General features: G+C 37.6%; 1 protein-coding gene across 2 annotated transcripts; it reads right to left on the minus strand.

Moving 5' to 3' along the window:
• Positions 1–2,368: 2,368 nt before the first annotated feature.
• On the minus strand, positions 2,369–26,957 carry LRRC58 (leucine rich repeat containing 58). 2 transcript variants are annotated; one of them, XM_029939397.1, is made up of 4 exons: positions 26,387–26,957; positions 15,922–16,050; positions 14,991–15,268; positions 2,369–2,792 (listed from the first exon to the last, which is right to left on the minus strand). In XM_029939397.1, the coding sequence occupies exons 1-4, from the start codon at positions 26,884–26,886 to the stop codon at positions 2,761–2,763; spliced, it is 939 nt and encodes a 312-aa protein (XP_029795257.1). In that variant the 5' UTR covers positions 26,887–26,957; the 3' UTR covers positions 2,369–2,760. The 2 variants fall into 2 exon arrangements, with proteins under 2 accessions (XP_029795257.1, XP_029795256.1); XM_029939396.1 differs by lacking the exon at positions 2,369–2,792 and adding an exon at positions 11,125–11,643.
• Positions 26,958–26,972: the final 15 nt, after the last annotated feature.

Genomic DNA, 26,972 nt, shown 5'->3' on the forward strand with positions numbered 1-26,972 from the left:
AAAATAAAATAAAATAAAATAAAATAAAATAAAATAACATCATAGGGGCGCTTGGGTGGCTCAGTCTGTTAAGCGTCCATTCAACTTACAGGTCATGATCTCAGTCTGTGGGTTCGAGCCTTGCATCGGGCTCTGTGCTGACAGCTGAGAGCCTGGAACCTGCTTCAGACTCTGTCTCTCTCGCTGCCCCTCTCCCGCTCGCTCTCAGTCTCTGTCTCTCAAAATAAAATAAGGACATAAAACAATTAAAATAACATCATAAATTTCTAAAGGTCAACTAACACTCAGCTATGAACTGTAATCCTGGGATCTTTTCCAGTGCAAGGTTTTTAAGTGCCATTTTAAGTGTTTCTTTCGTTTCTATGCTAAATGGTCTATTTATATTTTCCTTATTTCAGGATCCATTTTGGTAATCTGTAATTTTACTAGGAAATCACCCATTTTCCTTAGGATTCCAGTTTGTTGCCATAAATTTCTCTTATTATACTTTTAATTTCTCCTGTACTTGTCATATTTTACAGAATTAATAATTTTATCTACTTTTGCACAGTTTTTCTTAATTATGTCAGATCTTTTGCAAAGGAGGGCTTTTGTATATTTTTGTACTTTCTACCTCTTTTCTATTACTTTCATTTTAACTCTAATCTTGATTAATTTGCTCTTCCCAGTGTTTTTTACTTTGTTGCTCTTTTTACTAATTTAAGATAAAAATGAAACTTATTTTTTATATTTTTTTTAATAATGAAATCACTGAAGGTGTGTATTTTCTTCCGAGAACAGTTTCCACTGTGACATTTGGGTTTTGGTAAAAAGTGTTCTCTTTTTCATTGCTTTATAGATACTGTATTTATAATTTGATTTTTAGTCTTCCTTACATTATTTATGTTTCCTTACATTATTTTTGTTGTTTGTTTGAGAGATATTAGACTCTATACAGAACTATTACATCAAATTTATTGATTGTATTATTCAATTCCAATGTCATCCCATATTTGTTATATACTAGATTTGTCCAATTCTGAAATAAAGTATTAAACTCAATCACTATAATGCATTTTGTCAAATTCTTCTTATATTTCTTATAATTTTTTGCCTTATATATTTGGCTGTTATTTTGTTTTGATTATATACCTATCAAAAGTTGAGAAATAACAGAAGTAAAACCAATGAATCATTGAAGTAGTAGTTAGTAGAAGTTTTTTGTGCATATACCAAAGAGACAGTTTGCCAAAATATGAACTGAGCTCAGGGGTATATTGTTCTGAAGCAGGTTATGTAGTGAGAAAGCAGTGACTATTTATTCTTCACAGAAATTGGTTATAATATTAGACTCTTCCTCCTATATGATAGGGAATTGATCAGTGGTTACCTCAGATCAACCTTGGAAAACAGTTTAACTATTGCTTATGATTTCTAAGGCACAAGCAAGTAATGACCCAGGTCATATTAGAATTGCAAAATAAGCTAAATTAAACTTTGTTTGTATGACTGACCTAGTTTTATCTGCTCAGGGAATTTTCAAGGCTGGTCTTTGTTTTTTAACAACTTACACACTGCTCAGCCTGTGGTTATCTACGTACGTATTTTATCTATATATATCTGTGTTTATATTGACCTATTTATTCTAAGTTTTGTGACTCACTACCATTTCTTCCTTATCATGATGTTTGACTAGCGCCCCTTCTAAAGTATTTAGTGGGAAAACACAGGTATTATTGTCTTCTTAAATATCTGCAATCTTCTTTCACTGTGGAGATTGAATTATGTCTTGGCTGGTCATGGAGTTCTTCTCTGTCAGATGTTTGTAGATGGTATTCCACTAACTTCTGGCTGCTGGTGATGCAGGTAAGAAGGCAACTTTCTATGTGGAAGTTTGTAAAAAAAAATTTTCCCCTTAGAGTTCAAAAATTTTACTAGTATATTTCTAAGTGTGTGTGTGTGTGTGTGTGTGTGTGTGTGTGTGTGTGTGTTTTCATTAGTTCAGTCTTGGAACTACAGATCCCATTCAATCTGTAGTTCAATCTATTTCTTGGTCCAAGAAAATCTTCTCCTTTCATATGTTTACTTATTGTCTTTCCTTCATATGTACTTTTTCTCCATCCAGATTTCCTATACTGTATGCTAAGTCTCTTGGATCTATCCTTAAGTCTCTTGTCTTCTTTCTAATTATTTCAGTCACTTTTTATTTTTGCTCTGTGCTTCAAGATATTTTCTCCATTTTATCTTCTAGCCCACTAATTTAGGTCTCAACAGTGATCATTCTCTCATTTATGCACAGTATTATTTTAAAAGTCTTTTCTTTTTTTATTCCATTTCCCATTGCCTCCCCCCTTCCTCCCACCTTTCTTCTCCCTCTCTCTCCCTCTTCTTAGTGCTAAAGGTCTTTCTTAGTTTCTTGCACTTGTATCTTCTTTGTGTTTGTTCTGTCTGTTCTGGTTGATCTTCCTGTCTGCTACTGAATCTCTTTGGATATGTTATTTCCTTTGCTGAATTAGTGGGGCTCAAGGCTGTGTGTGGAGTGTCGTGAAGAGGCAGCAATCATAGATATGGTGGAAGGCAAAGCGGTTTCCTCTCTTTGAGCTCACTGTGTAGAGACAAACTGTTCATAAGACTTTTACTGAAGCAGGGAGGAAGATTCCCTTCTCCCTGTTCTGCTTCTCTCAGTCTCAGAGGCAGGGAAGACACAGCTCACCATTCAGTTGATGCAGTTGAAGTTGGCTTCAATATGGCCAATCCACTTGAATATACCATCTTGCACCCTCAAAGCACTTTCAGTTCAGAAAAGAAAGTGGCTGACAGGGAGAAGCAAAGAACATTAGATTAGCAGTCAGTGCCTGGTCTAAAGTAGGTATTCAACTAGAAGAAACACACATATTTAAAAAAAATAGACGGATCCTAGCCCCAGCTCTGTCACTATCTAAGAGAACTTGGGCACATCTCTTCATCACTTTGGGCCAATTTCTTCATCTGTTAAAAACCCCGGTCCACTGAACTCAAGTCATTATGAGGAGACTTTCACTTAAGAATTATCACCCTTGCTGCGCAACTGAGTCACCTACAACTTGGGCGCCTCCACAACTATTGATGCCTATACTCCACCTCTAGTGATGAGGTTTCGATTGGTCTGGAGAAGGGTTCATCCATTTATATATTTAAAGGTCCCATGGTGATTCTAATGTGCAACCAGAATTGAGAGCAGCTGCCCAAATGAAAGCTTCTATCTTTTTCCTCCCTGAGGGAGAAAGACCAGTTCATCTGCTTAGATGGCCAAAGTCTGATCATTTTTCCAGCTTTCTCTATTGGGCAGCACTGTGGGGTTTATGATTGACCTGACCTCCTCTGGATCATGCTCTGCTCAGCCTTGTGGAATGCCACCCAGGGGTAGACAGCCCCTGCAGGGGAGATCTGTGGTTCTGATTGGTTGCATTCAATTCAAGGAGAATGTAAGAAGCTCAATTTCGATATGGTAAAGCTGACATTTAGATTCCTTTCTCAAGTCCCTGTCAATTTATTATTTTAAACTCATGAGGGAAACCACACCAACAAATGTCACCAAATCTAATCCTACCCCAAGTGTCATGAGAATTAAGGTAGGTTCTTGAATATTAACAGTAACAAGCTACCCAGATATTTACTCTTATCTACAGTGTCCTATCAGATCTCAAATTGTGAATACTTGGAGATGTAGTGCAGCAGCATCACTTTGATGCTGGCTGGCAAGTAGCAATGCAGTACCAATACTGTTGTGATTTCCTGTCATAGAATACAGTATTAAATAAAGGAGAATGCTATAGTAGACAGCAGTGAAGTGGGAATCCAGAGGCTTGGATTCAAGATTCAGACATTTGGATTCCTAGACAAGTCTCTTTGAGCTTAAATTTTTTCATCTCGCAAACAAGTGAGTCCATTTCAGGCCTTTAAAGTATCTTATAGCTCTAATGTTCTAGAGAATGCTGATAGAATTGCTCATGAAGTTGGCAGTGACTGATGTGATGGATAGGACACGTCCATGTCTTACTATCCTCCGAAATGTTCTAGCTTCCTATTTAGTATCTACAATTTATAAGCCATTAAAGAAAAATTTTCTTTAGACACCTGTTCTAAGGAGAACATCCCTAACTGGGCTGCTTAGGGAGCAGTTTTATCCTCAAGAAAGGAAAGAGATCTGTTACACCCAATGTTTTTTCTCTCGTGCCCTTCAATTTCTGAGCCTATCTTAACCAAGAAGCCCTCCGATATACTAACCAGGGAAGTGTTAAGCTTCTTCCATCTCAGCAAATTTGAAACATTTGCCTGTTTTGTTTTGCAAAGAGTGTGTCTTTCCTCCCCACTCTGCTTACCTCAACTCATAACCAACCACAACATTCTTCCAAATTTTGGTATCTAGAAAAATGTCAAGTGTTATAGGGTCACCAAATAATGGTATTAAAGAACAATACGAAGTACTGTGAGATTAGTGTCCTGTAGGTACTATACTACTCCATGTTAAGATTGTTTGATTCTGGACTAAATGGAATTGAGTACCTGACCTTCATCAGCAGAATGACCTCACCAACTTCCTTTTAGAGCATGCATCCATTAAGTCTGATAAGACTGTGGAAGCAGAAGGAACTGTAGTAGAAAGGTACCTGGTCTAATTCATCTTTTATCCTTTGCATCCAGGACAGAAGAGTAAATGGCAACACATGCTTAATTAAATGTATGTATTTATGTCCTGAAAAAGTTCAACAAATAGATGAGTAGTGGCACAGCAAGTAATCAAGCAAATAACACCATCATTAGATTTTCCGAAAGTTCAATTAAATTAAAATACTGCCACTTTTCCAAAATAGAGTCAAATTCCAAGAAAACATTTTTAATAAAATAAGGCACAATGTTTAATAAGGCAAAATTCACACAGATGGTTAATATGACAACACATTCTTTTGTATGTCCTGTGGAAAAAAAGGAGGTATAGAATCGAAGTAGCTTAGATATATTTTTAGAACATTTATCATTACAAATACATAAATTTGACGCAATTAACTATAGCTTATTCTGAAAAGAAAATTTAACGGTCGAATCATGTTGCTGAATTACATTTATTGTTATCATTGAGTTTTAAAATCTATATATTTAGATATTCTTAATTCACAAGATTTCAGAGATAAAATTAAGAAATCAGACAGTGAAGAGTAATTTGACTAAAGCAAAAGTACACATATTTTCAATATCCTTTGTTGATACTTTAAAGTCCCAAACTTTATAAAAAGTTAAAGTTAAAATATTGGTAATTTAAAATATTTCTCCCATTATATTTTTGTTTCTCATGAATACAAAGTGGGCTCAGAAATGCAACAAACACCAATTTTAGGCACACCGGTTTCTCCATGATTAAACTGTTGTAAAGTGATTGTTGAAGTTAATATTCCTTCTAAATAAAATATATCACACCAATGACCACATCAATGTCAACTATTGAAGTTTAAAAGGATTCTCTTAACACATCAGTTGTAGACTAAACAACTAACCAATTCAGTAATGTTTTTGTAGTACCAGCAACAGCACTTCCAATCTTATCCAAGTTTCTAACTACAATTTAGAATAAAACAGTTTTATCTCATTTATTCACAGCCAAAGAAAGTAAGTTCTGGTGAATGCACACAGTCAATCCAACCAGGGCTTTCCGGTACAATGGTATATAAGTAACTCTCATTAAGTTAATAAGTTTTAATATTTACTAGATTGAATACTGTACCTTAGGACAAATTAAGACTAACAAATCCCAGATAAAAATCTAGTAGCACCCAAATCAGTATTACCCTGTAATAATGCAATAATGTTTGTTAGTGAACTGTTATTTTCTACATCAATTCTTAACAAATATGGACCATAGAGAGACAGAAAAACAGATATTTACATGAAAAAGGTTAAAACATAGCCCCTTGCAACCTAGTGTTAAAAGGAAACCACTTACAAAATATCCTAGGCCTCACAGCAATAAAATCTTTATATCATGCTATTTTATGAACTTGGTTAGAAACTGCTCTCACCCTTAGTGGTAACAGATAAATTTACTTCATAAAATAATATAAAAAAGAATATACCTTTCACTGATTTTATTTCAGAGGGCCCTGATCCTTTGGCTTGACCTTCTCTCATAGTATGCACGATTAGGATTCCCTCTGCAGAGGCTCTAGACTCATAGACATTAGGCCCTGTTTTAGAGAAAGGAATCCCTCAAGTCACTCACAGTCTACCTCCCTCAAGCCAAACGCAAAAGGTCATTAGGCTATCATAAACCACTTACTAAATGACATAGTACCCCAAACTTTGGGTCTACAATGAAAGATTTAAGGCACACACTTTCTGAGCACAAAAGACACCACTGCCTTTAAAAAGATCATGGCTATAATGAAAATACAAAAGTGGATTCTATTAAATTCATCACATTAATGTTATACAGAGTATGGTGCTTAATACAGAAACAGTGACAGTTAAGTACTTGTTTCTACACAAACAGAATCAGAACTGTGTATCAGAGATCATGTTGCCTAAAAGCATACATATCAGCTTTTATTGTTAACACCCAGCACAACTTTTAAAAGCTGACTATTTTAGACTAAATAGGGAGTAATATTTATACTAACATAATAAAATTTTTACTCTGGATACGAAGGGGGTTAAGTAGAAATTAGGTATTTCTAAATAAATGCAGCTTAACTATATACACATCCTATAACTGATGTTTTGCCTACAAAGGGTTTTATTCTTTAGAATAACTTTTTAGAAATAAATACTGCTATAATGCTTTAAAATATCAAACTTTATTTGCACTAGTTATTTGCTTAGTATTTTTTCTTTTTTACATCGTGAAAAGGTAAACACTAACTAAGGCTATACCACAAATTCCAGGTTAATGAGGTATTACTTTCTCCCCTTGGAAAGAGCAAAGTTGGCTGTAAGAAAGTCCTGTTTACTTGCTGGCTCATCATTATGGAAAGATGTGGATAATCTTCCAATAGCAGAAACCAAAGAAATTTAGTGATAAAGACTTACAGTCAATGGGCCACAGGATTTTAAAACAATTCACCATTACTTTAAAGAACTTTCTTGGCTCAGGGCAATCCTGGCGTGTCTGGTGACTTCTCTTTTCCTGCCCTTTGTTAAAGATTTCTTTCAATTAACACTCCAGCAATCAGCCTTTTCCTACTCTTAAGTTTTTTTTAATGTTTTATTTATTTTTGAGAGAGAGAGAGAGAGAGAGAGTGCGCGTGAGCAGGAGAGGGTCAGAGAGAGGAGACACAGAATCCAAAGACAGGCTCCAGGCTCTGAGGCTAGCTGTCAGCACAGAGCCCGACGCGGGGCTGGAACCCAGGAACCATTAGATCATGACCCGAGCAAAAGTCGGACACTTAACTGACTGAGCCACCCAGGCACCCCTAGCCTTTTCCTACTCTTTGCCTAAATTGATATTTACAATGTTTGGTACAATTGGTCTGCAGTATTACACTACACTAGTGTGGACTGCCTTTATCTACATCAACATAAAAATTTCTCAATTTGAGGTACAGTTTACAATGCATCTTTATTTTTAAATGTGGTAACTTAAAAGTTCCAAAGAGTAGAAATTTCAGAATAATAGACTCCTCTGGCACACATATAGAAGTAAAATATGCATAGTGACCCTCAGATCTACCTCCAGTACTCAAATACAAGAAATACTAAGAACCTTGACTAGCTTGTCATTAGGTCAGCCAGTCCCTGACACCACGAAAGCAAAATGTTTTATCAGCTAATCTTTCTATTTCCTAAAATCCTGGGACTATTCAAACTGGACTGGGGATGCTGAGAACTTGACTCTAAGATTAAAGATTACTAAGAATGTTCAACATACCCACATCCATTTCAAATATTAACACTGAAGAGTTCCATTCTAAACACATTAATGCTGTGGTTAAGTAGTTTTATACACAGAAGTTCTGGTCACTAAAATTAGAGCAGTATCAAAAACTTATTTCACTACGTAAATTAGTACAGATTTTATAAATCTCAAAAAATAAAGTTTATTAATTAAACACAAACAGATGACTTAGCAACTAAAGAGAGACTATCATTTAAAATATATAGCTATATGATTCAGGAATTGATTATCTGGTTTTTAAATTATCAAGTCCCTTGTATCTAATCTTCTGGCTAATTTCTATCATTCGCCAGTTATGAAAAAGGATAAGGTAGAGAAGAGAAACAAAAAAAAATCTTAGAAATTATTAGCAGCTCTTATAAAAGGTTAAGTCAAAGGGTAAAAAGAAAAAAGATATTTATCTAACTGTGTTCAAGGGACAAGACTAGACCAAGGTCCCCCTACAACACTGCCACTTTAACTCCTAAAAAAAAAAAAAAAAAGGATAAAACTACAACTGAAATGCAGTTTTGTAAAAGTCACTAAAGACAGCTGCACACTGATCTGAGACTTTCAAATATCCATGTACAACAAACATTTTGTTGTATATTAGGTATACATCTATGTATACAGCAAAGGTCAGAAACTGTTTCTGGTTGGACCTATTTACATCCGTAAAAGATCAATTGGTATAACTTCTTTCTGGGAAGCTGAAAAGAGGTAAGTATGGTTAAATACTATACTGACATATCTACCCACTTATTTTACAAAGACTAACTCTCAGAAGATTACCCAAGCTGTTGCTTAGGTCAAGCTAGTAATAAATTAGTAAGTAAACTTAGGCATGTAAGCCAGAAAATTTTGGTCCTATCGATTTGGGTATATTACTATGAATACATATGTTCTATGAAAATATTTTATGTATTGATATTAACTAAGTCAGTTACAAACATTTTGGGCTTGCCATTTAGGCATTGCCTAAGTCATCTTTACCTTTCCTAATTTTGTAGTATGCAGCTTGCTGTGGCTCAAGTGGAAAAGTAAACAAAGACTTCCTTACTTCCATTTTATGATATAATCACCCATGTACTACATTGCAAGGCAGCAGAAACATACTAGACTACTTCTATAGACACAGAAAATTTCTGAATCAAAAGTAAAAAAGAATCTTACTACATTATAACAAGGTGAAGGGATTCACTCTATAGCAGCGTTTCACAACTGCAGTCATGAAACTCTCATGTTTCATGAATAACATAATAAACTCTGAACTACCCTACAGTATATTTTCTTCTAAAATAAAAAATAATATGTAATATGAATAACATAATGAACTCTGAACTACCCTACAGTATATTTTCTTCTAAAATAAAAAATAATATGTAAGACAAAAACCTAACATATGTACACATTATTATTACACCACAATCTGCTTTTAAGAAATGGTGCGCCAGGGGGAGGGGGAGAGGGAAAGAGAGTTGGGGAGAGAGAGGGACGCAAAACCTGAGAGACTATTGAATACTGAAAACGAACTGAGGGCTGAAGGGGGGGAGGAGGGAAAGAGGTGGTGGTGATGGAGGAGGGCACTTATGGGGAAGAGCACTGGGTGCTGTATGGAAACCAATTTGACAATAAACTATTTAAAAAAAATAAAAGAAATGGTGTGCCAATGGAGTACTACATGGCAATGAGAAAGAATGAAATCTGGCCATTTGTAGGAAAGTGGATGGACCTCAAGGGTGCCATGCTAAGCGAAAATAAGTCAGGCAGAGAAGGACAGATACCATATGTTTGCACTCATAGGTCTAACAGGAAAACAGGAGAAACCTAATGGAGGACCAGGGGGAGGGGAAGAGGGAAAGAGAGTTGGGGAGAGAGAGGGATGCAAAACTTGAGACACTACTAAATACTGAAAACGAACTGAGAGTTAAAGGGGGAAGGGGGGAAAGAGGTGGTGGTGATGGAGGAGGGCACTTGGGTGTTGTATGGAAGCCAATTTGACAATAAACTATTTAAAAAAAAAAAAAAAGAAATGGTGTGCCACAGTCATGAATGCCAGGAGGTCAGAAAGGAGATTTTTCCGATGTTCCAATGTGTTTCTGACCTGTGTATTACTGTATAGGTAACATTGTTTACCAACAAAACGTCATGTTATTATTATTGGTCAGTTACCTAAAGACTGTAGTATGTGTTGTGCATTTTATAATATCAACTTATAATTGTACTATCATTCAATTTTTATTGCATATTAAATTAGTTAATAAAAATTTGGTCATTTCTAATAGCAATTAATTTGTGAAACATTTTTCTGCTATACTTTAGACATAATACATTTCTTATGTTATCAACACATTACTTTCATAAAGTATTCTATGGTTAAACTAGTTTTAGAAATTGCTCTATTTCACACAATTTAAAGACTCCTTTAAAGTCTTTATACAAATGACTGCTGCCCACAATTTTATTTGGCTTGTTGTAATAGTTTTCTAGTTTTCCTTTAAAACATACAGAAAATTAAAGTTCAGGGCAAAGAGTCAGACCTGACCTAAAAGTTTTTAAATCATTTTCCCACTACTTTAATGCAAGATAAAAAGAAGCTTTCTGAGCTTACATCTCTTTTCTGTCAAAAGAAATCTGACAGATTTTTTAATCAAAAGCTATTATCTGTCTTATGATGAAAAGATTAATCAAGACTGTTGCCTCCCATTAAATGTAAAAGTGATTGCTTACAAGGGATCACTTCATGTTTAAACAGAAAATTCAAGTTAAGGTGGCCATGAGCTCTGATGTCAGATATATAGCTATTTACCTCTTCTGTTAAAGCATATTTTGAAGTGTTCTGCATAGTATGTCAGATTATACAGGCTTCTCTGGCATCATTCCTTGAATAAATTTCTAAAACCTTGCTAGGATTAAGGCACTATAACAGTCACTGCTGGATTACAGAAAGGAAACCACAATCATACAGAACGAAAAAGCACAACTGAAGAGTTTTAAAATTCCACATAAAAGTTATAACCCTTACTTTACCAGTTAGTAGGTCAGAAAGGGTTAGGTCCTATGTAACCATCTGTGAACTTATCTGAATAGCTCTATAATCTACACACACTGGCGATATAAGACAGGAGGGCTGATCCTATTATGGGATAGTGTTCAGCCTAAACCCAAGGACAACTCTGGTAATAATTAGCTCTGATCACTTCTTTCTTCATCTCAACTGTCACAAATCACACCACTCATGGTTTATTATAATACTGCTCTTCAGAATGCTCCACTGTGCTGTGTGATTCATGCAAAATTTGAGTGAAAATTGAAAAGAATCAGCTAAATTTGATACTGCCATTCAGAGTGAATTATATTCAAAGAATCCAAACATGGAACCGGACTCATTCCTGCTGAATAGGAAGATGAAATACAAAGCTTTTGTCATCTCTAACTCTTTCACAGACATTCAAGATGAAGATACAGTTTCCAATGAACTTCAAAGTCTATTTTCTTTTCTAACCACCTTTGCTCAGTTCTTTTAGTGTTTCACACCACCCTGCATTCTTTTCAACCAAGAAGAACTTTCTGCATTCTGTGTGCAGCAACACTAGCTTCATCCTCCGAGTCAGATTCGCTCTGGGATGTGGAGCTGTGAGAGGCAGAACTGCACGGGGAAGAGCACTCTGGGGAACATAAGTAGTGCATCAGAGGAAGGCGGTACTTCCCACAGAAGTCCACGAATTTAATTTGTCTGACACAGCAATCAAAGTAGACTCCTGGAGAGAAGAAGGAATTAAGTACAAAATAATCATTATAAAGCAAAGAGCCATTTCTTTTTCACCCCCTTCTTTAGCACTCTGAAGGAAAGTCCTACACAGTCTTCTAAGCAGAAGCAGTAGTTGCTTCTATACGTGTTTACAGAAATATCAGAAGGCCTTAGGGATGGCAATTTGGCTGCAAAGAGAAGACCAGATAAGATTTATCTTAAAGGGAGCTGACATTAAAGGGCTACTGTTTACTGTTTTCTCTGGGTGACTTGGTGGACAGTGGCTGATGGAGAAATTATAGGATACCCACCATGTTCTTCCTCTGTCCCCCAAGCCACTCCTTAGGACTACCTTTCAGTCAAGAAACTTAAAAAAAAAAAAAGCCCACAAATCTCCTTTAATAATGATACTTAAAGATTAGCTGTCATATACAAAAGATGCAGGTGGAGATGACTTCTGGTACTCCTGTTCATTATGTACTGGGAAGGCAAAATGCCATCTTACATTTCCACAGCTTCTGAATCTACAGGTTTCAAAGTGGTTTCACTAACAATTTCACTTGATTCTCACACAATTATATATTGTTAGGTAGACTGAAACTAGTATTCCCCTTTTTTGATTCCTACTTTAGTGCTCCTGAAACTGGGACCTTTCAGCTAAGTAAAAATACAGCTAGAGCCGAGAGGAAAGCAGAGGTTGCTGTGGCTCAGGTTCAGTCCTGACTGGAACCTCTACAACTCCGGGTCCATCACCTTCTGCAGCAGATCTCAGCCTCTACTCTCTAAGACTCCTCTGGCACCAACTACTCTGTGTGTATCACACAAGGGACTACAATAAAAAGATGTGGTTCAAGGAATGGAGAAATGATGATTTCAGTTAATGTTTTCCTAATAACTTTCCCTATTAACTTTAAAATTTTCTGATCCTGTAAGAATAATTCATAGCTTAAAAAAAATTTTTTAATGTTTTATTTATTTTTGATACAGAGACAGAGCATGAGAGGGGGAGGGTCAGAGAGAGAAGGAGACACAGAACCGGAAGCAGGCTCCAGGCTCTGAGCTAGCGGTCAGCACACAGCCTGACGCGGGGCTCAAACCCACGAACGTGAGATCTGACCTGAGCCGAAGTCAGAGGCTTAACCGACTGAGCCACCCAGGCGCCCCAGAATAATTCATAGTTTAAAAAGGAGATTTCATGGTATGTTACTTCGAACAATTTAGGAAAGTAAATAAATGCAATAAAGTGGTCAGTTAATACTGATAATAAATTCCCTAAAATGTGTTAGCATCCTAAAAACAGATGGAAGTGACAAAACAAAGCATTATAAAGTTACCAGGAGCTAAAATAGTGTAATACTACCTTGCCATTTCCGAGATCTCAGGCTCTACAAAGACAAAAAAATCTCACAAAATATAAATTTGCTTTTGTTTAAATTAGGGTTCAAGAGCTAATGAGTCTGAGGGGGAAACGTCCATGGTTTAATTTATGTATAATCTCAACTTTTAAACTAATAATTTTAAAAGTATTTTTGTTCCTGAGATAAAGAACATACCAACATACCAAAGAAGTCATTAAAAAAACCATGTAAAAGGATACTGTCCCTTACCACTGTCAAAGTCAACTTGGGAAAGGAGAATTACACAGAAGAGCTTAGTTAAGCATGTCTAATTTGGCACAGCACCTTCTATTTCTAAGAGTGAGTGGCCAGAAATGGCCAGGTATTGTTTTTTTTTTTTCTTTTTTAAACTAACAGTGTCATTTTTATTTTTTAATATTCTTTGGGGAACTTGAGTCATTTTCTCTCTTTCAACCTTCAAACACTTCAAAGACACAATGGGACTTCCAAGGAAAATCTCACCTGGCTCTGATCATCGTTATGCACCATTTCCTTAGCACCTACCATTCTCCTACAACAGTAAAAACCTTTTTGCAGCCCCTAGATTGGATTTTTAAAAAGCAGTCTTTTATGAGAGCGCCAAAATAAGACGCCCTGCCATCGGTAACCAGCTCCCACCCACACATCCTGGCACTTCAGGCCCTTCATAACTAGGCCTCAATGTATCTTTTACTTCTCTCTCATTACTTCCTTAACTGCACATTTGAGCCAAATTTTACTCAACCCATAGTGTGCCCCATACTATTTTGTCTCCAATTTTGCTCTTTCCAACTGAAGTTTCCTATCCTCAATTTTACCGTATAAAAACTCAATTCATACTTCAAGAATCACCTCATTTTTCCCAGACCTAATATACTCTCTTCCCTCCACTGATTTCAATAGTACTTTGATTTCCTATTTTACTCTACTCTACAGTCTACCATTTCTTTAATTCTCTCCAAATACTCTAAACTCAAGAAATTCTGAGCCATGGATTTATAAGAATATGCAAGTCCAGGGTATATTCCAAAATTGGCATGTTCAGGGGTGCCTGGGTGGCTCAGTCAGTTAAGTGTCCAACTTCAGCTCAGGTCATGATCCGGCAGTTTGTGGGTTCGAACCCCACATCAGGTTCTGTGCTGACAGCTAGAGCCTGGAGCCTGTTTCAGATTCTGTGTCTCCCTCTCTCTGCCCCTCCCTGTTTGTACTCTGTCTCTCTCTGTCTCAAAAATAAATAAACATTAAAAAAAAATTGGCACATTCAGCACATTCTTCTACATCCTAAATCATACTCTATGAAGGTACTTGATACTCAGAAGAGTGGGTCTACAAAAATGTCCTTTAAATAAATATGAAAGGTGGCTAAACATTTTGGAGACTATTTTTAAACTGTTAGGACTGTTGGGGCACCTGGATGGCTCAGTGAGTTAAGTGTCCGATTCTTGAGTTTCAACTCAGGTCATGATCTCACGGTTTGTGAGTTTGAGCCCTGAATCAGGCTCCATGCTGTGCGAAATATGCTTGGGATTCTCATTCTCCTTCTCTCTCTGCCCTTCTCCTGTTCACTCTCTCTCTCTCTCTCAAAATAAATAAATAAACTTAAAAAAAAAACAATTTAAACTCAGGACTGTTTGTTTAATGCTTCTTTTGTGTTTCCTCTCATTTTACTGTCTTACTCTATCTTATGACAGTTCAAAGACATGCTAAGACTTTCTGGGTATTTTCCTTCTGTATGAATTGTAAAAACAAGCAAATCAACAAAAAACAAACAAAAAAACCCCAACAAAAAACAAAAAGGAAGGAAGGGAAGGAGAGGTGGGAAAATGTCTTACTTTCTGATAAAAGAGTGAAAGGATGAGGGAAAACAGAAATAGAGATTAAATGCCTTTCTCTGAAAGAAGACAACTAACTAAAAACACTTAGATCATCAATCTAAAAAAAAGCTAAATAAATAGGAAACATATACACTGAATGAACTTACCTCCACACTTTGGGTTTGGGCAGTTGCTGGCTAAACTCAAGTACCTAAGAAGATTCTCAGGAAGATCGTAGGGAGTGTAAGAAATATTTCGAATTTTAATGGTCCGTGCAGCTAATTCCAGGAGAGTTGGAGGGTCATAGGTTAAATCTCTAACAAAACGAACAACCAATGGATTTCCTCGCAAACTCAATTCTTCCAAATGAATAAGGTTGAGGATCTCTCGAGGCAGGTACGTCAGTAAATTATTGTGAAGACTGAGGGAACGAAGTGAATGCAACCTACAATGAATGTAGTACAAAAAAAAAATCAATGGCAGGGAGCAAGCTAACTACCAAGAAAGTTAAGCAAAGAACTTGATTTTCCCATGAGAATGAGCAATTAAGGTCAATGGAAGTAAAATAAAAAGGATCTGAAACTAGATCAGAGGGCAGACTTGTAAATATCATGAAATGACATTTCCCTATGGAATCTTAGAGACTGTAGAATTAACATTCTGATGTGCTAGGCTGATACAAATGCTAGATTTAAAGACTTTAGTATGCCTGATCATTCACACACCTACAAGAAGAAAGATTTAAAATGCAACAGAAATCAAGTTCTTTCACATTATTTCATCAGGACCAGAATGCTCCATATCAAATATAAAGTCAATACAATTCCATAAAACCTGGAGAAATCTATGCCAAGTTACTCTATTTTTGATTAGAGGAAACAGGCTAATCAAATATTTTGAGGAACAAACCAGGGCACTTAAAAGTAGTGTTAAAAATAAGCAACTCACAGCAAACCTCAGAATTATAATTCTTATATATCATTTACTTTGAGAATGCCTAATTCTCTTCTACATATAAAATACGTGGGAAGCATTTTTAGGACAAACATTCTTAAGCATGGAGGTCTGTGTGTATTTCAATTGCCTGAAACTACTCACTGTGAAAGCTGAGGAGGCACACTTTGGATTTTGTTGTCACATAATACCAAGTAACTTAGAGAAGGCAGATTTGCTAATTCTGGCGGGATTTCTTTGATGAAGTTTCCTCCAAGATATAAACACTCTAAACTGTAAAAATAAACAAACAAAAACAGAAATGTAAACAAACAAAAATTGGACAAGAAATCATAATGTCTTTATTATAGCGAACACATTTTATTTATTCATTCAGCAAATGTTTTACTTAGGGATGTGCTATGTGCTATATGGTCTCTAGAGAAATAAAACAATCTTCAGGGAACTTATATGACAGGTCAGCAGGTTAGACATTCTTAGACAAGATTATAATTAACACAAAACAAGGCCAAAAATAAGTACAGCATGATTAAAAGACCAAAGTAAATAGAACAGTCCTTAAATGAAAGAGGAGTTTAAAAAGTAGAGAAGAAAAGGACACAGTAGGAGGGACTGGGACAAGTTTTGCAAAAGTGTGACTTCAGCTGGACCATGAATTTAGCTCATGCAGATGGAGGAAGCAGATACTTCAGGTTGGAGGGGAGAGCGTTTATGGAACAAGGAACACATCTTTCAACATAGAAGAGAATTCACACTGAAGACCCCAGAGAGAAGGCTGAAGGAAAGCCAGATTACACAAAGCCTGAATTCCATGATGGTAGGCTTTGATGCACTGTGAGGCAATGGGAAAACCAGTAACCTTTTTCTGAAAACAGTGGAAAAACATGGCTGAACTCTACATTTCTTCTTTGTTCTTACTATCCCAAATGCATTCTTCAGGAAATATCTAAATAAACTACATAAACCTGATCACTATCATGAAATTAAGTTCTAGGTAGTCACTTTATTTCCCATCAAGTTAACAACACTTTAGACATATTGCACCAAAATGTACTGCTACTTTTTGTGGTGATGATTGTAGAAAGGCTCTCTCCAAAAGATTTGTACAGGGAGGGGCATAATCATTTCTTACAATGTATATAAATATCAGTTAAAATGTATACATACAGATCTTTCTCATTACTGTTACTTTTGTCTTCCTGTTAAATCTGCTAACTCAGTAGACACTAACATTCTTTGAAGACACCTTTAAATGTGGGAAAAATACCTACTAAACTATATACAAACTTCCAGGGTAAGAATTCCCTGGTGTACTTTTAAAGCTACAAAATCCAAGCCCCATCCAAATTCACTAAATCAGAGTTCCAGGGGAAGATTTTAGGATATCAGTTTAAAAGGGTAATGTTAAAAGGTAAAGCCAAGTTACTCTGCAGAGCTATAGCTAATTACAAATCCACAATTAGCAGTGAAGGGCACTTCTTATCATGTAAACCTGCCAACTTCATTATCATCAGCATCTGCCTTAATTTTTTTGAAAAATGATACCATTCTGTTCTTTTAATTTGCAGTTCTCTAGTTATTAGTGAATTTTGTATGCTTTTGGCCATTTGTGTATCTTTAGAGAATTATCTGTCCTCTTTACCCATTTTTCTCATAGGTTATATGGCTTTCTCATATTAATTAAACAAAGCTGGGAGCTTTGTTGTTAAACATATGTTCTGCATAACCGTGTTTCTGTGTGGCCTAGAGCGTGGTCTATTTTTTGCTCACATTTTACATGTGTAAAATGAATGTGTAGCTACTAGGCTTGAGCTTATTAATTGCAATTCAAAATCTTTACAGTATCTCTCATTATTTGGCCTTCTTTTTCTGCGGGTTAGTCTTCTACCAGAACCATAGTTTGCCTTCTTCCCTTTATAATTACCAAGTTTTGTTCTTTCCCCCTGAAAATACAGGAGCTATAATGAAGATAAATCCTTGTTGAACTGTTCCTTAACTTACATGAAGCATTTCTCTTTTTCCCTTTGAATCCATTTTGCCTTAAAATTTATTTCTTTTCATTATCAATACTGTCTCCCGGTCTTATTTTTGGTAGTATTTATTTGATTTAATCCACCATTCACCAGAATAAGAATTTAGACCAGTTACTTATTCTCATTATACCCCAGTATCTTCTTCAAATTTGAATAATATATAAAGGACCTAGTTAACATATATGATCTGGGCATTTACCATGTGCGAGGCACTATTCCAGGGAATATAGTAATAAGACCAAGTTCTTGACCTTACAATCTAGTGATAGAAAATAAATCAGGAAATGCGTATAGATTATGACAGATAAGTTTAAGTGTTATAAAGAAAAAGAGAGGTAATCAGATTGTGATCAAAGTGAAATTCTAGACAGGGTGGTCAGGGAAGATTTCTCTTAGATGACATGTGAATGGAGATCTGAATAGAACGAATATCCCTGAGGCTGAAAAATGCTTGGAGGGTTGCCAATATGGTACATCAGGGTGGCAGAAGTGGGAGAGTGGTGGTCAGAGGGCAGATAAGTAGCCTGGGAAGGCCAGACCACAGGGACTTTCGGGCCTTAGTAAGAAGTTTACCTTATGTAGGAAGGGTTTTGAACAAGGGCTACTTGTTTAACTTGATTTACCCTTTAGAAAGATCACTTTGCTACTGTGTAGAAGGCAACTTGGTAAGCGGTAGGGAGAGGGGAGTATGATGGGAGGAGAGAAAGCAGGAGGAACAGACTGGGGCCTAATGTAGCAGCACAGATGCAAAATGGTAGAGATTTACTTGATATGTCTTTTTCTATCCTGTTACTTGTAACTTACTGGGTTATTTCAAGTGTAATCCTTATAAACAGTATACAACTTGATTGTTGATATATTTAAACTTGTGTTTTCTAATACCAAAGTATATCTCAATATCCTTTTCCCCGCCCTTCTGTTCTATTGTTGTGTTTCATTCATGTCCAGAGACAGGTGTAGCAAGAAGTTGCTATGACTGATGTCAGAGAGTTGCTGCCTGTGTTCTCCTCTAGGTTTTTGATGGTTTTCACTTCACATTTAGGTCCTTCATCCATTTTGAATTTAGTTTTGTAAAGGGTGTGGGAAAGTACTCCAATTTCATTTTCTGCATATTGCTGTCCAGTGTTCCCAACAGCATTTGTTAAAGAGACTTTTTTCTACTGGATATTCTTTCCTGCTTTGTCAAAGATTAATTGACCATATAGTTGTGGGTCCATTTCAGGGTTTTCTATGTGTTCCACTGATCTATGTGCCTGTTTTGTGCCAGCCATACTGTCTTAATGACAACAGCTTCATAATATAGCCTGAAATCTGTAATAATGATGCCTTCATTTTTGCTTTTCTTTTTCAGGACTGCTTTGGCTATTCAGGGTCTTTTGTGGTTCCATACAAATTTTAGGATTGTTCTAGCTCTGTGAAAAATGCAGGTGGTATTTTGATGGGGACTGTATTAAATGTATAGATTGCTGTGGGTAGTATAAACACTAACAATGCTTGTTCTTCTGATCTATGAGCATGGAATGCTTTTCCATTTCTTTGTGTTTTCTTCAATTTCTTTCATAAGTGTTCTATAGTTTTCAGAGAACAGATCTTTTAACCTCTTAGGTTAAGTTTATTCCTAGGTATCTTATGGTTTTTGGTTAAATTGCAAATGGGATCAATTCCTTGATTTCTTTTTCTGTTGCTTCATTATTGGTGTATAGAAATGCAACACATTTCTGTACATTGATTTTATACCCTATGACTTTCCTGAATTCATGTACAAGTTCTAACAATTATTTGGTAGAGCCTTTAAAGTTTTCTATATAGAGTATCATGTCATCTACGAATAGTGGAAGTTTGACTTCTTTCTTACTGATTTGTCGTCTTATTGCAGGGACTAAGATTTTCAGTACTGTTAAATAGTAGACATCCTTGTCTTGTTCCAGACCATAGTGGAAAGACTCAGTTGTTCCCATGGAAGATATTAGCTGTGGAGTTTTCTTATTTATGGCCTTTATGACCTTGAGTTATGTTACATCAACCCCTACTGGTTGAGGGTTTTTATCAAGAATGGATGCCATATTTTGTCAAATGCTTTTTCTACATCTATCAAGAGGATCATGTGGTTCTTATCCTTCATTAACGTGGTGTGTGACTTTGATTGATTTGGGAATATTGAACCACCCCAGCAGCCCAGAAATAAATCCCACATGATTGTGGTGAATAATGATTTTAATGTAGTGTTAGATTCAATTTGCTAGTATCTTGTTGAGAATTTCTGCATCCATGTTCATCAGGGATACTGGCTTTAGTTCTCCTTTTCAGTGGGGTCTTTGCTGGTTTTGGAATCAAGGTAATGGTGGCCTTGTAAAATAAGTTTGGAAGTTTTCCTTCCATTTCTATTTTTTGGAACAGTTTGAGAAGAGTAAGTATTAACTCCTCTTTCAATGTCTGGCAGAATTCTCCTGGGAAGACATTTGGCCCTTGACTCGTGTTTGTTGGGAGACTTTTGATTACTGTTTTAATTTCTTTGCTGATTATAGGTCTGTTCAAATTTTCTATTTCTTCCTGTTTCAGTTCTGGTAGTTTGCATGTTTCTAGGAATTTATCCATTTCTTCCAGATTACCCAGTTTGTTGGCATATACTTTTTCATAATATTCTCTTATAATTGTTTGTATTTCTGAGTTGTTGGTTGTGTTCTCTCACCTTTCACTTGTTATTTTATTTATTTGGGTCCTTTCTCTTTTCTGTTTGATAAGTAGGGCTAGGGGTTTGTCAATTTTATTAATCCTTTCAAAGAACCAGCTCTTAGTTTCGAAGATCTGTTCTACTGGGTTTTCTGGTTTCTTCTAGTATAATTTTTTTTTTAATTTTTAAAAAGTAAGCTCAGTGCCCAGGGTGGAACCCCATGTGGGGCTTCAGCTCATGACCCTGAGATCAAAACCTGAACTGAGAGCAAGAGCTGGATGTTCAAGCAACTGAGCCACCCAGGCACTCATTTTTTATTTTTGTTTCTGTAAGACTTATTTCCATTTTAGTCTTTATTATTTCCTTTCCCCTGGCTTTAGCCTTTATTTGCTGTTCCTTTTGGAGCTCCATTAGGCGTAAGGTTAGGTTGTGTATTTGAGATCTTTTTGCTTCTTGAGATAGGCCTGTATTGCAATGTTTCCTTCTTAGGACCACCATCACTGCATCCCAAAGGTTTTGGACTACTGTGTTTTCCTTCTCATTTGCTTCCATATACATTTTTATTTCTTCTTTAATTTCCTGGTTAGCCGATTCATCCTTTAGTAGTATGTTTTCTAACCTCCATGTATTTCTGGTCCTTCCAAATTTTTCCTTATGGTTGATTTCAAGTTTTCATGGTGTTGTGGTCTAAAAATATGCATGGTATGATCTCCATCTTTTTGTATTTGTTGAGGCCTGATTTGTGACCCAGTATGGATCTATTCTGTAGAAAGTTCTGTGTGTACTTGAAAAGAATGTGTATTATGCTGCTTTAGGCTGGAATGTCCTGAAGATACCTGTTAAGGCCATCTGGTCCAGTATGTCATTCAAAACTATTGTTTCCTTATTGATTTTCTGCTTAGGTGACCTGTCCATTGCTGTAAGTGGGGTGTTAAAGTCTCCTACTATTATTGTATTACTATCACTGAGTTTCTTTATGTTTATTAGTAACTGAGTTATATATTTGTGTGCTTTCAAGTTGGGGGCACTGATATTTACAATTGTTTGATCTTGTTGGATAGACCCTTTAATTATATAATACCCTTCTTCATCTCTTGTTACAGTCTTTGTTCTAAAATCTATTTCATCTGATATAAGTATGGCTTCTTTTTCATGTCCATTAGAATGATAGATGGTTCTCCATCGGCTCACTTTCAATCTGGAGGTGTCTTTACATCTAAAATGAATCTCTTATAGGCAACATGTAGATGGGTCTGGTTTTCTTAATCCATTCTGATACCCTATACCTTCTGATTGGAGAATTTAGTCCATTTACATTCATATTGATTATTGAAAGACATAAATTTAGTGCCATTGTGTTACCTGTAGAGTTGGTGTTTCTGGAGATGTTCTCTGTTCCTTTCTAGTCTTTGTTGCTTTTGGTCTTTCTTTCTCACTCAAAGAGTCCTCTTTAAATTTCTTGCAGGACTGGTTTAGGGGTCACAAACTCCTTTAGTTTTTGTTTGTGTGGGCAATTTTTTCTCTCTCCTTCAAATCTGAATGACTACCTTGCTGGATAAAGTATTCTTGGCTGCATATTGTCCTCATTCAGCATGTTGCATATACCATGCCACTCCCTTATGGCCTGCCAGGTTTCTGTAGAGAGATCTGCTGCTAACTTGATTTGTCTTCCTTTGTAGGTTAGGGACTGCTTTAACCTAGGACAATTTGTTTTAGTCAAGAACTAAGAGAAATTAGTGTCTGGTTGTCAGTTGTGACTTAATGTCTCCTTTAATTAATGCTTTGGAGTGAGTAGGGAGGTACACAGACAGAAATGGTACTAAATCTTAGTAGTTACTTGATGTTGGCAGAAAGTACCTCCATCTTCTAAAATATAAAAAGTTTACTCTTTCAAAATCATAGAAATTCTCTTTTGCAACTGATAGGTACCATTAATCAGAGTACACAACCTGCATATTAACTTTACACTCTCAGGCTTATTTTCTCACTTTGAAGCTCAAACAATTTCCAAAGTTCTAGAGACTTGAAGCCTTTAATGATTTGTGGGAATTAAATTTCTAAAACACACTCTACTATTTCCAAACATGCTTCTGAAAGAAGAAAAGAAACTATTGTTGAATTTAAATAAAAACTGTATTGTTTAAAAGTTCTTGTGGTGTGTGTTTGTCAACACTGCACTTCTGTTCTTCATGCTTGGAACAATTTTATATTTTAGCATTTGACAAATATTGAAAACAGAAAACTTATTCACAGAATTTATGGAAGAATTCTTCCTTTCCTTTCTGTTTAGCATTAACAGACCAACCTTAAGTTTGTTTCTTGGAAACAATCATTAGGGATACTGAAATGGGTGCCTTTTCTCTAGCAAGGACCAATGACCCACTGAAAAAATACACAAGTGTCCCTTAGTGCCAGTAACTTTAACCACAGGTACAAGTAGAAAACATTTTGTCTCTCCCCAAAATTAAAATGACATTAAGAATAACAAAAATATAAATGAGTCCTACATTATGGTTGGTTATAGGGAAATGGAATTATAGTGAGATACTTTTGTACAAAAAGGCAGGAAACTGGAAGAGAAACACAGACAGGTAAGAACCAGGGGCACCTGGATGGCTCGGTTGGTTAAGCATCAAACTTTAGCTCAGGTCATGATCTCACAGCTCTCGAGCCCCGCATAAGGCTCTGTGCTGAGAGCTCAGGAGCCTGAAGCCTGCTTTGGATTCTGTGTCTCCTCTCTCTCTGCCCCTCCTCCACTCACGCTGTCTCTGTCTCTCAAAAATAAACATTAAAAAAAAAAAAAAGAACCATACATTTGTGGATAAAGAAACTAGTTTTTTTTGAGGAGGCATCCTCATATTGAATCATTTGCAAATACTATTACTCACCACAGGCTTTAAAGTACATGAACCACATGAATCTCATTGTCATTAACTGGCTTCAAGTAAGTGACTGATACTAAATCTGTTTGTCCTCATCTAATAAAATAAAAAGGAGTAGGGTGCCTGGGTGGCTCAGTTGGTTGAGTGTCTGACTCTTGGCTTCAGCTCAGGTCATGATCTTGTGGTTTTGTGGGTTTGAGCCCTGGACACTGGGGCTCAGCACTGGTGGCATGGTGCCTGTTTACGATCTCTTTCCCTCTCTCTGCCCCCCCCCCCCCCCCCCCCCCGCACACTCTCTCAAAATAAATAAATAAAATTTAAAAAATAAAAATGAAATTAAAAGGGATAATCAGGCCATTGCCCAGGTTGTTTCTACTTCTAAGACTATATTTATATGTGACCCTTTTAGCCTACACTCAACTAGATTTAAATTTGGAGCATGGCCTAAATCTTTACTGATTCTTATGAGTAAAGATAAATAGAGCATTCAACTGAAAAATGGTAATACTGACAAGAAAGATCCTACACACAATAGGAGCCAAAGGTACAATGACAATAAAGCACAGTTTATTAGCCCAGAAAACCAGGTCAACCAGGCAAACAGCTTTGATCAATCTTTCTGATTACATTTGCAACAGAAGTCAGAAGGATGAGGTGTTAGCCCCACTCTGTCACTATGGAAAATTCCTGGGCTTGGAGTCAGAGATCCCAGAGATAAAATCCAGTTCCACCACTCACTGGGCTTGGGATCTTACAACTTAACCTCTCAGAGCCTCAGTTTCTTCCTCTCATCTCCAGAAGCACTGTGAGAATTAAAAAGCCTATTTAGATCTCCTACTACAGGGCCTATAGCATTATAAGTACTCAATAAATATGATTTTTGCCTACCTTCCCCCCAATGTGATGGAAATAAGAATTTTACATTTTTTTAGTATATTAATAAGAAAGTTGGAATTATGTAACTTCAACATTAGGAGGGAACCAAGGACCGTCAATTTTACATATAAATGTCTTTCCAACCCTTCTACTTCTTACTAGCTCTCCTAGCATCATCCATATGTAAGTGATCATCATCTCTATTCTCCTAGAATGACCTCCTTCTAACCAGCCCTCAAAGTCTCTTTTCACCCCTCCACCCTCTCCCCACTCCATTGCTGCACAGCATTAAAACAGATATGCTTTAAACTCTCTCATGTGGGATGCCTGGGTGGCTCAGTCAGTTGGGCTTCCAACTCTTTGATTTTGGCTCAGGTCAAGATCACAGGATTGTGGGACTGAGCCCCATACTGGGCTCCGTGCTGACAGCATAGAGCCTGCTTGGGATCCTCTATTCTCTGTCTCTCTCTGTCTCTCCCATGCTGCATTTGTCTGTCTCAAAATAAATAAATAAACAAACTAAGAAAAAAACAAGACCAAAACCAAAACAAACAAGAACAAAACCCAGAAAACCTCTTTCATGTGTACTTAGAATAAAATCCAAGCTTTACCATGGCCTAAAGATCCAACAACGCCTGGGAATGGTCCAAGTTCTTATTTGCCACTTTCCCTTTTGGCCACTTTCTCACTATGCTCTAGTACAATGTCCTCCTTTCAAAATGTTGGCCTTCAGTCCCTCTTGCCTTCAGGCTTTTACATGACTGTTCCTTTTACCTGGACTGATCCCATCCCACCCTCTCCTCGTTAGTTCTTATTCTTCCTTCAAAAGCTCAATTCAGATTACTTGCTCAAGAACCAAACTAAGTCACCTCCCTCTGTTATTTCATTTCAAGGCACTCCATTTACCTTCATAGAACTTATAACAATTGTAATTAAACAATGAGGTTTATAGTTAGTTGTTTAATGTCTCCTGTTAGTGTGTTAGCTCCATGAGAATAGGATCATGCTCATTATTGTATCCCCGGTACCTAGGACAGTGCCTAATACATGGTAAGTACTTCGTAAATGTCTGTTGATGAACCAATGAAGGGACATCTTGTCCAAATGCCTTATTTTGCAGATTAGGAAGCTGGGATCAGGATATGTTAAGTAACCTGCCTAAGGCTGGGACACCAAGAGTTCTTATTCTCAGGCCAATGCTCATTTCATTACATTTAACTCTTTCTAGCTCTAATAATCTAGCTCAGAAAACTCAATAAAGGATGTGAAAATATTTTACAGATGGCAGATACTTTTTTTCCACTTTGGACAATACACTTGCTCTTGCTCACATCCCTTCAGAACACTTTTAGGAGACTTTTGCTATCCTATTTCTCTGCTTCCTCCTTCCAATTAATTCAACATTTATTTACTGAATAATGTAGTGCATGAGGCAGACCTGTGAATAAGGAATTATAATCCATAAGGTAAATGCAATGGCAGGATGAATGAGGTACAGAGGAAGGGCAGTTTACTCAATAACTAACTGTTGTTCAAGAAGCAGTAAAAGAAGAAAACAGACAACCCTGGAGATAGGTTCTAAAGGATGAATAGGAGCTTGCCAGGTGCAGGCAACATTCCAGGCAAAGGGAACCGCACGTGTATGGAGGCGCTGCATCTATTCAACACATACTTAGTGCGTGCCCATAGGTGCTGGTAAACTGCATGGCTCACTTCATTTCACAAATAGTAGTGCTGGTCTTGCTATAGAGAAAGGATACAGAGTAGTGGAAAGCAAGGGTTTGGTCAGAGTATCTTGTTTGTCACCAAAAACCTCAGAGCAAGGAAATGACAACTTCAGATTTACATTTGTGTGAGCACCTACTCTGTTCCGATCACTCCCCGGGAACCAAGAAAAAAAGGAAAAGTGCTTCGAAAATCGGCTTGGGGCAAACCCAATTCCGAACGCTGTCACACACAACGATCTTATGTTTTCACGTACAACTCGCTGAGATGGCCGGGCAGTGCTCACTGCCAAAGATTTAAGGAGCGAGCCTGGAAGACGACGGTTACGTGACAACGTTACGGCGCCAAGACCAGGCCTAGCACTCCGAAACTCCCGGACACCGCCCCAGGCTTCCCAACTCTGGGGACACGGCCCCGCTCACCTCTGCAAGCTCTCGATCTCGGCCGGGATGCTCTGCAGCTGGTTGCCGCCCAGGCTAAGGGTCTGCAGCGCGCGCAGCTCCAGCAACGAGGCGGGCACCTCCTGGAAGCAGTTCCCGCTGAGGTTGAGCATCTGGAGGCTGCGGCAGAGCGGCGACTGGGCCAGGCCCTTGGGCAGCGCGCCGGGCCCTCCGAGCCGGTTGTTCTTGGCCAGCAGCGTTCGCAGGCCGCTCAGCGCGAGCAGCTCAGGCCCGAGCGCGGTCAACGCGTTGCCGCTCACGTCCAACAGCTGGAGGTGTGGAAAGCCGCTGCCCAGCGCCCGCGGCAGCGACGCCAGACGGTTATGAGGCAGCAGCAGCCGGAGCAGCGCCTCCCGTGCGCCGCGCCGCTCCTCGCCCCGCGCTTCCAGCTCCAACTCCAGCGTCTCGGGGGACACGTTGAGGCGGGACATGTTCAGTTCGGCCTCCCCCGCAGAGACCACCGCCGCTCCGGGCTCCTCCATGGCGGCCGCCGCGGGGCGCGTGGCCCCGGAACCGAAGGGCGCCGCGCGGACACACAGGCCCGGAGCTCCGCCGCGCCCCGGAACTT

The sequence above is a fragment of the Suricata suricatta genome, chromosome 5, assembly GCF_006229205.1.
Source record: "Suricata suricatta isolate VVHF042 chromosome 5, meerkat_22Aug2017_6uvM2_HiC, whole genome shotgun sequence".
NCBI classification, from domain to species: Eukaryota; Metazoa; Chordata; class Mammalia; order Carnivora; family Herpestidae; genus Suricata; species Suricata suricatta.

Excerpts from the sequence above, each read along its gene's own strand:
- LRRC58 (XM_029939396.1), bottom strand. The coding sequence starts at position 26,886 with ATGGAGGAGCCCGGAGCGGCGGTGGTCTCTGCGGGGGAGGCCGAACTG. Across the intron at positions 16,051-26,386 it reads GAGATCGAGAGCTTGCAGAG|TTTAGAGTGTTTATATCTTG; the intron begins GTGAGCGGGGCC and ends TTATTTTTACAG. Across the intron at positions 15,269-15,921 it reads GTGCCTCCTCAGCTTTCACA|GTTGCATTCACTTCGTTCCC; the intron begins GTGAGTAGTTTC and ends CATTCATTGTAG.